The sequence below is a fragment of the Pleurodeles waltl genome, chromosome 1_1 (assembly GCF_031143425.1).
Source record: "Pleurodeles waltl isolate 20211129_DDA chromosome 1_1, aPleWal1.hap1.20221129, whole genome shotgun sequence".
Taxonomy (NCBI): Eukaryota; Metazoa; Chordata; class Amphibia; order Caudata; family Salamandridae; genus Pleurodeles; species Pleurodeles waltl.
In genome coordinates, this window is record NC_090436.1 from 23,087,029 (window position 1) to 23,101,550 (window position 14,522).

Consider the following 14,522-nt stretch of genomic DNA (forward strand, 5'->3'; position numbering starts at 1 on the left):
AGCATTCTAGGGTGCGTAAAAAAAAACTGTAAGAATGGGGGATTATCAAGTAGACTGTGGGATTTCATTCTCTCAAGTACATAGGTGTATGTATATATTGCCAATGGATGACACAGATGTTTAATCCCCATTTTAGGTCATTTTCCTTTGCTTTTATTTTTCTTCTGGTGTCTTGTTCATAAATATATTTTATTCTCTCTTGTTTGTTAAGCAGTTTCACACTTCTAACCTGTGAAATTTGTCTTGTTACGCGGAGGGCGAAGTGTAGCTGAAGAACCTTTATGAAGAAAATTGCATTCTACAACTTTCCAATGGACATTTGTACAATATCTTGTTGTTGCAGTTGACTTCCTGTGCGTTTTCACTAAATAAACTCTTTGTTACTTGTGTCAGCTGCTCTGCTTGCACCATTCCAATCGGTAACTGTTAAAGACTTGTTGGAAGTCTGGTAAGAAGTACATAAGGAATCTTTGCTGGATGGGGTGTGTTATCTCCAAGAATAGATGAAGAAGTGTCAATACAACAGGCAGCTGAATTACTTAAAAAGCCTTCTTGAGACAGAGTACAAGTTGGAAAACCATCAAGGGTTATTAAAGAATTGAAATTCATTACAGAAGGTAAAAGATATAGGGGGTCATTACGACCTCGGCGGTCTTGCAAAAAGACCGCAGAGGCCGCGGGAGACAAAATACCACCATTGCCGGCGGTATTCCTGGCTCCCTATTATGACATTTCCGCAGGGCCAGCGGACGGTAACAGTGTTACCGTCCGCTGGCCCAGCGGAAATGTCACATCAACATTGCTGCCGGCTCGTAATAGAGCCGGCGGCAGTGCTGATGTGCAGCGGGTACAGTAGCACCCGTCGCGCATTTCACTGCCCGGAATTCGGGCAGTGAAATGCGCGACGGGGCTATGCCTGGGGGCCCCTTCACTGCCCATGCCAAGTGCATGGGCAGTGCAGGGGCCCCAGGGGCACCCCAAGTCCCCTTACCGCCAGCCTTTCAATGGCGGTTTTACCGCCACGGACAGGCTGGCGGTCGCGGACTCATAATCCCCAGGGCAGCGGTGCTTGCACCGCTGCCCTGGGGATTATGACCCCCAGGAAGAAACCTGGCGGTAAAGTGGAGGGGCCGACGGTATGGCAGTGGCTTTTGCGCCACAGTCATAATTGCTGGCGGAACACCGCCAGCCTGTTGACGGTGTTACCGCCAACTTACCGCCCGCCGTCAGGGTCGTAATGACCCCCATAGTTAGTTAGACACCGTTGGGAATAACCTTAGGGCTCCGTGAAATGCAGAATAAAGTCGGACAAAATATTCTAATACCTAAGCATGAGACAGACTGGCACGGGTCAGCTCTCTAAGATTCAAAGATCCCATCGCTCACTTCTAGATCGAGCCCTTTGGACAATACAATTCACAGTGGAAATCACACTCTCAGCATAAGGTGATGGAACTGTTTCACAGGTTTAACAGATCATACAGAACCTAAGGCTGCGGCATCTAACACCATCCCCTAAATGAATATTAATGAGACCCTTTTTGAGCTAATGTCAACCGATGTGGCAGTAGAAATCTAGTTACACTCTAAACCAGGCTTCTCCAACGAGTAGCTCGTGAGCTAGTGGTACCTCTCAAGCTGACTTTCAATATCTCTCATGTGTGCATCCCAGACTACAAAATTAGACCCTTTTTGAGCTAATGTCATCCAATGTGGAAGTACAAATTTTTGTTCTAAACCAGGCTTCTCCAACGAGTACCTCGTGAGCTAGTGGTATCTCTCAAGCGTCCTATAAGTATCTCTCCTGTGTCCATGCCAGACTACAAAATTGAAACCTTTTGCTTGTTGAATAACTGTATGTATGCCACATGTGTATTGATGATGTATTTTTGATATCCATAGGCTGATATTTGGCAACATTGCAGTTTCCGAAATATATTTCAAGCTGATTTTGAGCATTAAATAATTTGAGAAGACTTATTACTAAAAGTATTACTTTTGTGCCAGGGATGGGGGGGTGACTGTTGTATGTGACCCATGTAGAGGATTCCCAAATTGACAAAGCTGTTTTACATTACTGCTGGCAACCCTGCCTGATGCACTGAGGTGATCACTGCTGGTAATCTTGCATACAATGATCACTGATGGAAACTTGTATGATATGGTCACTATTACAACACTGATAATATTAGCACCTCCCAATGATTTTCACTGGACGTAAGTAGCGCTTCCCAACAGTAGGTTGAAGACGGCTGCTGTAAAGAATGACAGTCATATTATGAATAAACTTGCTGTACAGGCAGGAAAAGACCTTGAATAGTTACTTGTGGATGGAAGGTTTCCCCTGAGTTCACTAAGAACAACAGACCAAACAAGCATTTCACTTGTGCACAGTATCCTGCATGCTGAAGCGAAATGCTTAAAAGTACAGGATGGAGTCGGGTCCAGCTTAGGGCTCATGTGGCCACTGCTAAGAAAACATAGCTGTGTGAAGTGCAAACACTTTCATCAAAAATATCATGAATCAGAAATATCTCCAACAACACTACTGTGAATTACTAGATTTATTCTACTCTACACTTAGTAAATCAAATGCTACAAAGGCTACATTCCCCTCCTTACCAACTACATGTAGATAGTAGTAACCAGCCGGCTGTCCATCACACACTGATCTGTAGAAGCCAGCATCTTCAAACCGGATATTCTTTAACAAGAAAGACCCATTGCAAGTTGGTTCCACGCGGTCTCTGTACTGGTTGTAGACGTGGTCAGGGCATGTCTTTCCATCTGAAAAAATCACATCCTCTCCTTTTTTATTAGTCTTCTCTTTGCCAAAGAAACTCCATTCACAGAAGTCTTTGTAAGGGCCAACAGAAAAGAAAGCGCTCTGTCCCCTGGTTCCATTCACTACTTGTTCTGCGCCTGTAACACAAAGAAAACCACAATATTACATCTAAGAATAAAGAACAACTCTAGAAAAGTCAACAGACATGACCTGTGCTCACCAACCATTAACTCTGGTGTCAAAGTAATAAAGTGTTTCAAAAACATTTGAAGATGACATCCACTGCGTGGTTTCTGCCACAAAAATAAGAAAACTGAATCCAGGATGACTGCCCATGCAGGAGCACACATGCGCATGTGCAGACAGCCATCTTGGAATAACTTGTTGCTGCCTTTACCAACAATTCTAGGAAAATCGTAGCATTTAGTACAGTGAAGAACATCTTATTGTGCAGCGCCCAGTCTAAACGACCCCAACACACACCGGTCCAATCACTAAAAATACCAACCCACACATCATACAACCTTCATGCACGTCTCAGACATGACGAAAGCATATAACCTCAGTTATGGGGAACAAACATGTTACTGGTGGGCACCATAATCAGACCCTCACATGGGTACATTTAAAAAGGCCTTTGCTTCTGACTCCAAACAAGATGGGAGCACTTGATCAATTCATAGCATGAGACAGACGTTAGTTGCCACTTTCACATAAGGGACTAAACTTTGTGGGTCTCCCACACTTCACATTCCAGCTATTATTCCACAAAATATGGAAACAGAAGAACTTTAATTCACTGTGCAAGACTGTCATGCTTCCTGGAGGAAAAGCAGACGGCAATGTCCAGAAAAAGTAGAAAAGTGAGGTCTAGCTGCAAAAATTCATGCAAATGATGTTTGTCTCAACCACTACACCCCTATGTTAAGTGAATGTCTCAATTCATGAGTTGTGCAGAGTGTGTGTGTGAGAGAGACAGACAGTGTGTGATTTAAGATGCTCTTCCCTGTCTGTAACCACTGATAAGGTGCCGAGGGCCTCAGTGCAAGGCGAACAAGCATTGGCAAAGTCAATTGGTCTCCCCTACAAGAGGTATGAACTTTGTCAGTGTTTTGAGTTGTGTTCTACAGCAGCACGTCTGAAGGCTTAAAAAACAGAAGCTTTAGGAGGCAGACAGAGATAGTCAAGTCATATCGCTTTTTTGTGCCGGAAACAAACAATGTGGGTGGTGGGGAGGGCATTGGGGTTAGAATGCTTTAAATTAACAAGCATTTGCAATGCAATAGGTCTCGCATTTTCTTGAGTTAGAGCTACTGGCATTGTAAATTCATAATCGGACTTTCCTTGCCACAAAAATTGGTCAACCCTGCCTCATAATTTCGTCTTTTTCTGCCACATAATTCCAGTGGCTCTGCATAAAACTAAAGCTTAATTGAAGCACGCTAACGCTGTGTTTATTGAAGGCAAATATGCGCTTACAAAATACACGGTTTACACTTAAAAACTATAGTTGAAACACGGAACACAATGGCCACACGGAAAATAAATATTTTTTAAAAGCTAATGCTTGCACATCAATACAATTGTGTCTTTTAATATTTATTTTACGTTTTGTTTTACTATGTGTGGTCCATATGGTGTTTGGGTGCAATTTACACTGTTAAGGTGTGATTCACTCGACAAAGTTTTATCATCTGATACCATTGCTGCTGTCTACAGAGCAAGCCAGCCAGCCAGTCATTTACACTCTTTCATCTTCCCTATCACAAACATATGCTAAGATATCTGCTCTGTGTTTTAGTTCTTCACGTTAAACTTTCATCTCCCCAGCACCCTTTTTTACCTTAATTTGCTTTATTTCACAGTGTTTATGAATAAAGAGTGATTCATGTGCTTGTGTTCAAAATGTTTTCTACAAGATGATAACATCTTTATGTTCAAACTTCCAGCGTGGCAACCTGTTAGATTGGACCGGAAGGACATTTTCACATGTTAGAGTTTGCATTTGTAATAAATTATTCTTTATTTTGCCTACAGCAAATCAGAGAGGCAGAAAAATAACTGATGGCTGTAGGAAAGTACCATCTTGCCTGGCATGTTACCCCCATATTTCACTGTATATATGTTGTTTTAGTCTATGTGTCACTGGGACCCTGTCAGGCACTCATAAGTATCTGCCCTGTATGTGTTCCCTGTGTGATGCCTAACTGTCTCACTGAGGCTCTGCTAACCAGAACCTCAGTGGTTATGCTCTCTCTGCTTTCCAAATTGGTCACTAACAGGCTAGTGACTAAAGTTACCAATTCACATTGGCATACTGGTACACCCATATCATTCCCTTGTATATGGTACTGAGGTACCCAGGGTATTGGGGTTCCAGGAGATCCCTATGGGCTGCAGCATTTCTTTTGCCATCCATAGGGAGCTCTGACAATTCTTACACAGACCTGCCAGTGCAGCCTGAGTGAAATAAAGTCCACGTTATTTCACAGCCATTTACCACTGCACTTAAGTAACTTTTAAGTCACCTATATGTCTAACCTTCATCTGGTGAAGGTTGGGTGCAAAGTTACTTAGTGTGTGGGCACCCTGGCACTAGCCAAGGTGCCCCCACATCGTTCAGGGCAAATTCCCCAGATTTTGTGAGTGCGGGGACACCATTACATGCGTGCACTGTACAGAGGTCACTACCTATGTACAGCGTCACAATGGTAACTCCGAACATGGCCATGTAACATGTCTAAGATCATGGAATTTTCACCCCAATGCCATTCTGGCATTGGGGGGACAATTCCATGATCCCCCGGGCATCTCGCATAGTACCCGGGAACTGCCAAACTGCCTTTCCGGGGTCTCCACTGCAGCTGCTGCCAACCCCTCAGACAGGATTCTGCCCTCCTGGGGTCCAGGCAGCCCTGGCCCAGGAAGGCAGATCAAAGGATTTCCTCTGAGAGAGGGTGTAACACCCTCTCCCTTTGGAAATAGGTGTGAAGGCTGGGAAGGAGTATCCTCCCCCAGCCTCTGGAAATGCTTTGATGGGCACAGATGGTGCCCATCTCTGCATAAGCCAGTCTACATTGGTTTAGGGATCCCCCAGCCCTGTTCTGGTGCGAAACTGGACAAAGGAAAGGGAGTGATCACTCCCCTGACCTGCACCTCCCAGGGGAGGTGCCCAGAGCTCCTCCAGTGTGTCCCAGACCTCTGTCATCTTGGAAACAGAGGTGTCTGTGGCACACTGGACTGCTCTGAGTGGCCAGTGACAGCAGGTGACGTCAGAGGCTCCTCCTGATAGGCTCTTACCTCTCTTGGTAGCCAATCCTCCTTCCTGGGTAGCCAAACCTCCTTTTCTGGCTATTTAGGGTCTCTGCTTTGGGGAATTCTTCAGATAACAAATGCAAGAGCTCACCAGAGTTCCTCTGCATCTCCCTCTTCACCTTCTGCCAAAGGATCGACCGCTGACTGCTCAGGACGCCTGCAAAACTGCAAGAAAGTAGCAAGACGACTACTAGCAACCTTGTCTCGCTTCATCCTGCCGGCTTTCTCGACTGTTTCCAAGTGGCGACATCCTGGTCCCTCCTGGGCCACAGCAGCACCCAAAAACCCTAACCGCAACCCTTGAAGCTAGCAAGGCTTGTTTGCGGTCTTTCTGCGTGGGAATACCTCTGCAAGCTTCATCACGAGGTGGAACATCCATCCTCCAAAGGGGAAGTTCCTAGTCCTCTTCTTTCTTGCAGAACTCCAAGCTTCTTCCAACAGATGGCAGCTTCCTTGCACCCTCAGCTGGCATTTCCTGGGCTCCTGCCCACTCTCGACACTGTCGCGACTACTGGACTTGGTCCCCTTGTCTTACAGGTACTCAGGTCCGGAAATCCACTGTTGTTGCATTGCTGGTGTTTGTTCTTCCTGCAGAAGCCCCCTATCACGACTTCTGTGCTCTCTGGGGGTAGTAGGTACACTTTACACCTACCTGTCAGGGTCTTGGGGTGGGCTATTTTTCTAACCCTCACTGTTTTCTTACAGTCCCAGCGACCCTCTACAAGCTCACATAGGTTTGGGTTCCATTCGTGGTTCGCATTCCACTTTTTGAGTGTATGGTTTGTGTTACCCCTATACCTATGTGCTCCTATTGCAATCTATTGTAATTTTACACTGCTTGCATTACTTTCCTTGCTATTACCTGCATAATTTTGGTTTGTGTACATACATCTTGTGTATATATCTTATCCTCATACTGAGGGTACTCACTGAGATACTTTTGGCATATTGTCATTAAAATAAAGTACCTTTATTTTTAGTACTTCTGTGTATTGTGTTTTCCTATGATATTGTGCAAATGACACCAATGGTATAGTAGGAGCTTTACATGTCTCCTAGTTCAGCCTAAGCTGCTTTGCCATAGTTACCTTCTATCAGCCTAAGCTGCTAGAAACACCTCTTCTACACTAATAAGGGATAACTGGACCTGGCACAAGGTGTAAGTACCTCTGGTACCCACTACAAGCCAGGCCAGCCTCCTACAATGGCCCTTTAACAACAATTGTTTGTGCCCTGCATGGGAACACACCGGCTCAAATAAAGCACTGCAAACATTATAAGTGTGCCTTCTTTAGATCCAGCTGTTACTCTACACAGAAGGCTGATCTATTTTTCCTTGATAGCGAAGCCATAAGCTTTATGTTTTTAGCTTACTAGACCCACAAATGCCTTGTTAGCATACACGAAAAGTATTTTTTTTCTAGGTTCAGCTGTCACTTTACACCTCACGCTAATAATTGCTGCATATACTTTTACGAGTGCTGAATACTAAAGAAGGCTAATTTGAAATTGCTCAGAGAAGCAACTTTTCTGTTGTTTGTGTTGCGCTTTCGTTTTGGTTTTGTTATGGCTTTCCCAAGTGTCTCTTTTGGTCATACTAAATGCAGCGCTGTAAGCAAGAGATGAAGGTTGGAATTATTATAAGGCAGTGCAGAGGGTTTATGTGGCTGCTGCAAAGAACGTGTTGAGGCAGATCACAGACTTTATTCAAACTTCAAATGTTAAAGTAACTCTGAGGATTAATGTTATGTCTGGACAGAGAACATACTTTTCTCAAGTGGAAGCTTGGACTAATTATAAGGTAGCACAGAACGTTAATGTGCCTGCTGCGAGGAACATGAACTAGGCTGACCAGAGCTAGCAACTAATTTAACAAGCTCACACGAAAGGCGATATTTACGGGCTGCTGTCGAGCAGCGGAAACTTAATTGGAAGGACAGATGGGGATTTTCTTTGTTATAGCTCTTTTCTTCTTTGGAGGTGTTTCTGAAAGCGATTGAAACCAGGTGCCGGCTCAGCCCCTCCGCTCCTTATAGCCAGGGAGGATTTTGGTTTGTGCACCGTTTCTAAGCAGTACAGTAGTACCCCTACAGTGAAAAACAAATACATGAGCTGCTCAGAATGAAATATTCCAAAAACACAGGCTGATTGGCCGTGCCCTTAAAACCGAGGCTGTTGTGAGAGGAAGAAAGGGCATAAAAGAGAAATAAGTACAACACACACTAAAGACATGATCAGTAAACAATTAATAAAAAAATTAAGGTAATACAGTTCCACATAAGCGAGCCAACAGCTGCCATGAGCATCATTGTAACAGACACAAAAGGAAAAAGAAGTTCACTCGCAGTCAAACATATCGGTAAAAGTGTAATTAGCCATGTAACAGGGGTGATGGCCAAGGCGGTAATAAAACTGTCCCAAGGAGAGACAAACGTAAAGCATTTACCAATGATAACAAAGGATTTTTGAAAGGCAAGCCCATGAATGACTGTGATGGGCGTGCAGTGGACGTGGTTAAAAGGCCAGATACATACCAACACGTCGGAAAAGCAGCGCTTGTGCGTTGCTATGCTCAACCTAAAAAAGGAGAGGTGGAAAGGGACATTGTAATGACTGTGCTGAAGAGCCATCATTAGCTCCGAACCACTGCCCTGTCTCAAATGGAAGTGCTTGCACTGGCCTCTTGTAAAGTAAATGATGCAACAGTGCCCTAGTCACATTTCCTTTTCCCTCCCCCAAAGGCCGGCTTTTGGGCGGTGAGACTGATGCAGCTGCACCAAGTGCTGACCTTAAAAAAGATTGTCACACAGGCTGCCACCAGGAGTTTCCAAGTCCTCCTGTTGGTTTTGGGGAAAATCAGGTACTCACCCCTGCTCTCCTGGTCGCTGGAGGTCACTCTGGTACTCACCTCTTGGGGTTCCTAGCCCCTCCAGCTCCCCTCTACTGATTCCACTTCCTTGGGTTGGGGACTGCCTTTCATATTCCATTTTTTAGTATATGGTTAGTGTGGGAGGCTGGCCCGGCTTGTAGTGAGTACCAAGGGGTACTTACACTCTGCACCAGGTCCAGTTATCCCTTATTAGTGTATAGGGTGTCTAGCAGCGTAGGCTGATAGAAAAGGTAGCTTAGCCGAGCAGCTTAGGCTGAACTAGGAGACGTGTAAAGCTCCTACTATACCACTGGTGAGATATGCACAATATCATAAGAAAACACAATACACAGATATACTAAAAATAAAGGTACTTTATTTTTATGACAATATGCCAAAAGTATCTCAGTGAGTACCCTCAGTATGAGGATAAGATATATTCACAAGATATATGTACACAAACCAAAATTATGCAGGTAATAGCAAGAAAAGTAATGCAAGCAGTGTAAAATTATAATAGATTGCAATAGGAGCACATAGGTATAGGGGTAACACAAACCATACAGGGAGTGCAGACTTATTAGGCAAGTTGTATTTTTGAGGATTAATTTTATTATTGAACAACAACCATGTTCTCAATGAACCCAAAAAACTCATTAATATCAAAGCTGAATATTTTTGGAAGTAGTTTTTAGTTTGTTTTTAGTTTTAGCTATGTTAGGGGGATATCTGTGTGTGCAGGTGACTATTACTGTGCATAATTATTAGGCAACTTAACAACAAAAAAATAGATACCCATTTCAATTATTTATTATTACCAGTGAAACCAATATAACATCTCAACATTCACAAATATACATTTCTGACATTCAAAAACAAAACAAAAACAAATCAGTGACCAATATAGCCACCTTTCTTTGCAAGGACACTCAAAAGCCTGCCATCCATGGATTCTGTCAGTGTTTTGATCTGTTCACCATCAACATTGCGTGCAGCAGCAACCACAGCCTCCCAGACACTGTTCAGAGAGGTGTACTGTTTTCCCTCCTTGTAAATCTCACATTTGATGATGGACCACAGGTTCTCAATGGGGTTCAGATCAGGTGAACAAGGAGGCCATGTCATTAGATTTCCTTCTTTTATACCCTTTCTTGCCAGCCACGCTGTGGAGTACTTGGACGCGTGTGATGGAGCATTGTCCTGCATGAAAATCATGTTTTTCTTGAAGGATGCAGACTTCTTCCTGTACCACTGCTTGAAGAAGGTGTCTTCCAGGAACTGGCAGTAGGACTGGGAGTTGAGCTTGACTCCATCCTCAACCCGAAAAGGCCCCACAAGCTCATCTTTGATGATACCAGCCCAAACCAGTACTCCACCTCCACCTTGCTGGCGTCTGAGTCGGACTGGAGCTCTCTGCCCTTTACCAATCCAGCCACGGGCCCATCCATCTGGCCCATCAAGACTCACTCTCATTTCATCAGTCCATAAAACCTTAGAAAAATCAGTCTTGAGATTTCTTGGCCCAGTCTTGACGTTTCAGCTTGTGTGTCTTGTTCAGTGGTGGTCGTCTTTCAGCCTTTCTTACCTTGGCCATGTCTCTGAGTATTGCACACCTTGTGCTTTTGGGCACTCCAGTGATGTTGCAGCTCTGAAATATGGCCAAACTGGTGGCAAGTGGCATCGTGGCAACTGCACGCTTGACTTTTCTCAGTTCATGGGCAGTTATTTTGCGCCTTGGTTTTTCCACACGCTTCTTGCGACCCTGTTGACTATTTTGAATGAAACGCTTGATTGTTCGATGATCACGCTTCAGAAGCTTTGCAATTTTAAGAGTGCTGCATCCCTCTGCAAGATATCTCACTATTTTTGACTTTTCTGAGCCTGTCAAGTCCTTCTTTTGACCCATTTTGCCAAAGGAAAGGAAGTTGCCTAATAATTATGCACACCTGATATAGGGTGTTGATGTCATTAGACCACACCCCTTCTCATTACAGAGATGCACATCACCTAATATGCTTAATTGGTAGTAGGCTTTTGAGCCTATACAGCTTGGAGTAAGACAACATGCATAAAGAGGATGATGTGGTCAAAATACTCATTTGCCTAATAATTCTGCACTCCCTGTATACTCCAAAAGTGGAATGCGAACCACAAATGGAACCCAAACCTATGTGAGCTTGTAGAGGGTCGCTGGGACTTTATTTTTATGACAATATGCCAAAAGTATCTCAGTGAGTACCCTCAGTATGAGGATAGCAAATATACACAAGATATATGTACACAATACCAAACAATATGCAGTAATAGCAATAGAAATAGTAATAGCAATGCAAGCAATGTACAGTCACAATAGATTGCAATGAGAGTACATAGGTATAGGGGCAACACAAACCATATACTCTAGAAGTGGAATGAGAACCACGAATGGACCCCAAACCTATGTGAGCTTGTAGAGGGTCACTGGGACTTTAAGAAAACAGAGAGGGTTAGAAAAATAGCCCACCCCAAGACCCTGAAAAGTGGGTGCAAAGTGCACCTAAGTTCCCCAGAGAGCACAGAAGTCGTGATAGGGGAATTCTGCAAGGAAGACCAACACCAGCAATGCAACAACGATGGATTTCCGGACGAGAGTAGCTGTGGAACAAGGGGACCAAGTCCAAGAGTCACGATCAAGTTGGAGTGGGCAGATGCCCAGGAAATGCCAGCTGTGGGTGCAAAGAAGCTGCCACTGGATGGTAGAAGCTGTGGATTCTGCAAGAACGAAGAGGGCTAGAAACTACCCCTTTGGAGGATGGATGTCCCACGTTGTGAAGAAGCTTGCAGAGGTGTTTCCGTGCAGAAAGACCACAAACAACCCTTGCTAGCTGCAAGGGTCACAGTTAGGGTTTTTGGATGCTGCTGTGGCCCAGGAGGGACCAGGATGTCGCCAATTGCGTGAGGAGACAGAGGGGGCGTCCAGCAAGACAAAGAGCCCACTCAGAAGCAAGCAGCACCCGCAGAAGTGCCAGAACAAGCACTACAAAGAAGAGTGAACCGGAGCTCACCCGAAGTCACAAAAGAAGGTCCCACAACGCCGGAGGACAACTCAGGAGGTCGTGCACTGCAGGTTAGAGTGTTGGGGACTCAGGCTTGGCTGTGCACAAAGGAAATCCTGGAAGAGTGCACAGGAGCCGGAGCAGCTGCAAATCACGCGGTACCCACCAATGCAGTCTAGCGTGGGGATGGAAGGACTTACCTCCACCAAACTTGGACTGAAGAGTCACTGGACTGTGGGAGTCACTTGGACAGAGTTGCTGAGTTCCAGGGACCACGCTCATTATGCTGAGAGGGGACCCAGAGGACCGGTGATGCAGTCTTTTGGTGCCTGCGGTTGCAGGGGGAAGATTCCGTCGAGCCGCAGGAGATTTCTTCAGAGCTTCTAGTGCAGAGAGGAGGCAGACTACCCCCACAGCATGCACCACCAGGAAAACAGTTGAGAAGGCGGCCGGATCAGCGATACAAGGTTGCAGTAGTCGTCTTTGCTACTTTGTTGCAGTTTTGCAGGCGTCCAGAGCAGTCAGCGGTCGATTCCTTGGCAAAAGGTGAAGAGAGAGATGCAGAGGAACTTTGATGAGCTCTTGCATTCGGTATCTAAAGAACTCCCCAAAGCAAAGACCCTAAATAGCCAGAAAAGGAGGTTTGGCTACCTAGGAAGGAGGATAGGCTAGCAACACAGGTAAGAGCCTATCAGAAGGAGTCTCTGATGTCACCTGCTGGCACTGGCCACTCAGAGCAGTCCAGTGTGCCAGCAGCACCTCTGTTTCCAAGATGCCAGAGGTCTGGAGCACACTGGAGGAGCTCTGGGCACCTCCCAGGGGAGGTGCAGGTCAGAGGAGTGGTCACTCCCCTTTCATTTGTCCAGTTTCGTGCCAGAGCAGGGCTGGGGGATCCCTGAACCGGTGTAGATTGGCTTATGCAGAAATGGGCACCATCTGTGCCCATGAAAGCATTTCCAGAGGCTGGGGGAGGCTACTCCTCCCCAGCCCTGACACCTTTTTCCAAAGGGAGAGGGTGTAACACCCTCTCTCTGAGGAAGTCCTTTGTTCTGCCTTCCTGGGCCAAGCCTGGCTGGACCCCAGGAGGGCAGAAACCTGTCTGAGGGGTTGGCAGCAGCTGCAGTGAAACCCCGGGAAAGGCAGTTTGGCAGTACCCGGGTCTGTGCTAGAGACTCGGGGGATCATGGAATTGTCTCCCAAATGTCAGAATGGCATTGGGGTGACAATTCCATGATCTTAGACATGTTACATGGCCATGTTCGGAGTTACCATTGTGACGCTATACATATGTAGTGACATATGTATAGTGCACGTGTGTAATGGTGTCCCCGCACTCACAAAGTCCGGGGAATTTGCCCTGAACAATGTGGGGGCACATTGGCTAGTGCCAGGGTGCCCAAACACTAAGTAACTTAGTTCCCAACCTTTACCAGGTAAAGGTTAGACATATAGGTGACTTATAAGTTACTTAAGTGCAGTGGTAAATGGCTGTGAAATAACGTGGACTTTATTTCACTCAGGCTGCAATGGCAGGCCTGTGTAAGAATTGTCAGAGCTCCCTATGGGTGGCAAAAGAAATGCTGCAGCCCATAGGGATCTCCTGGAACTGCAATACCCTGGGTACCTCAGTACCATATACTAGGGAATTATAAGGGTGTTCCAGTATGCCAATGTAAATTGGTGAAATTGGTCACTAGCCTGTTAGTGACAATTTGGAAAGAAATGAGAGAGCATACCCACTGAGGTTCTGGTTAGCAGAGCCTCAGTGAGACAGTTATTCATCACACAGGTAACACATACAGGGCACACTTATGAGCACTGGGGCCCTGGCTGGCAAGGTCCCAGTGACACATACAACTAAAACAACATATATACAGTGAAATATGGGGGTAACATGCCAGGCAAGATGGTACTTTCCTACAGTTAGGCCCTACTCTAAGGCCCTCACTATATGCTATTGCTTTTACCAATGCCTATTGTATGCTATACTGTTTACTGATTTCTCATGTGTATATAATAGTGCTTACCCCCAGTTGGGGTATTGCCTATACAATATTTTAGTATTTGAGTTACTAAAATAAAGTACCTTTATTTTTGTACACCTGAGTGTTTTCTTTCATGTGTGTGAGTGCTGTGTGACTGTAGTCTTGGCTGCTGATCCACAGCTACCTCTAGAGAGCCTGGCTTCTGGACACTCAATCAATCAACCAGGAATTTGTAAAGCGCACTACTCACCTGTGAGGGTCTCAAGGCGCTGAGGTGGGGGGGAGCGGAGAGGGAGGTGCTGCTACTGCTCTGACTACATTACACTAATAAGGGATAACTGGTCCTGGTATTAGGTGTGAGTACCTTAGGTACCCACCACACACCATGCCGTCTTCCTACAGAGAGGATAACCAATCAGCAGCCACTACGTACATATGTATGTACACATTCCACAACTGTGAGAGTCAAGTGAATAAAGAAACGAACTACATACTAAACACAATTTAGAAACACCACTACACCATCTTCTCCC

The 14,522-nt window shown here is 45.3% G+C and overlaps 1 protein-coding gene across 1 annotated transcript in view; it reads right to left on the reverse strand.

Annotated features, from left to right (window-relative positions):
• LOC138255715 (uncharacterized) overlaps nt 1–14,522 on the reverse strand; it is a 359,027-nt gene that overhangs the window by 307,387 nt on the left and 37,118 nt on the right. The window contains exon 2 of the mRNA XM_069205843.1: nt 2,623–2,922. Coding sequence (XP_069061944.1) covers nt 2,623–2,922 — 300 coding nt within the window. The remainder of the gene's footprint in view (nt 1–2,622; nt 2,923–14,522) is intronic.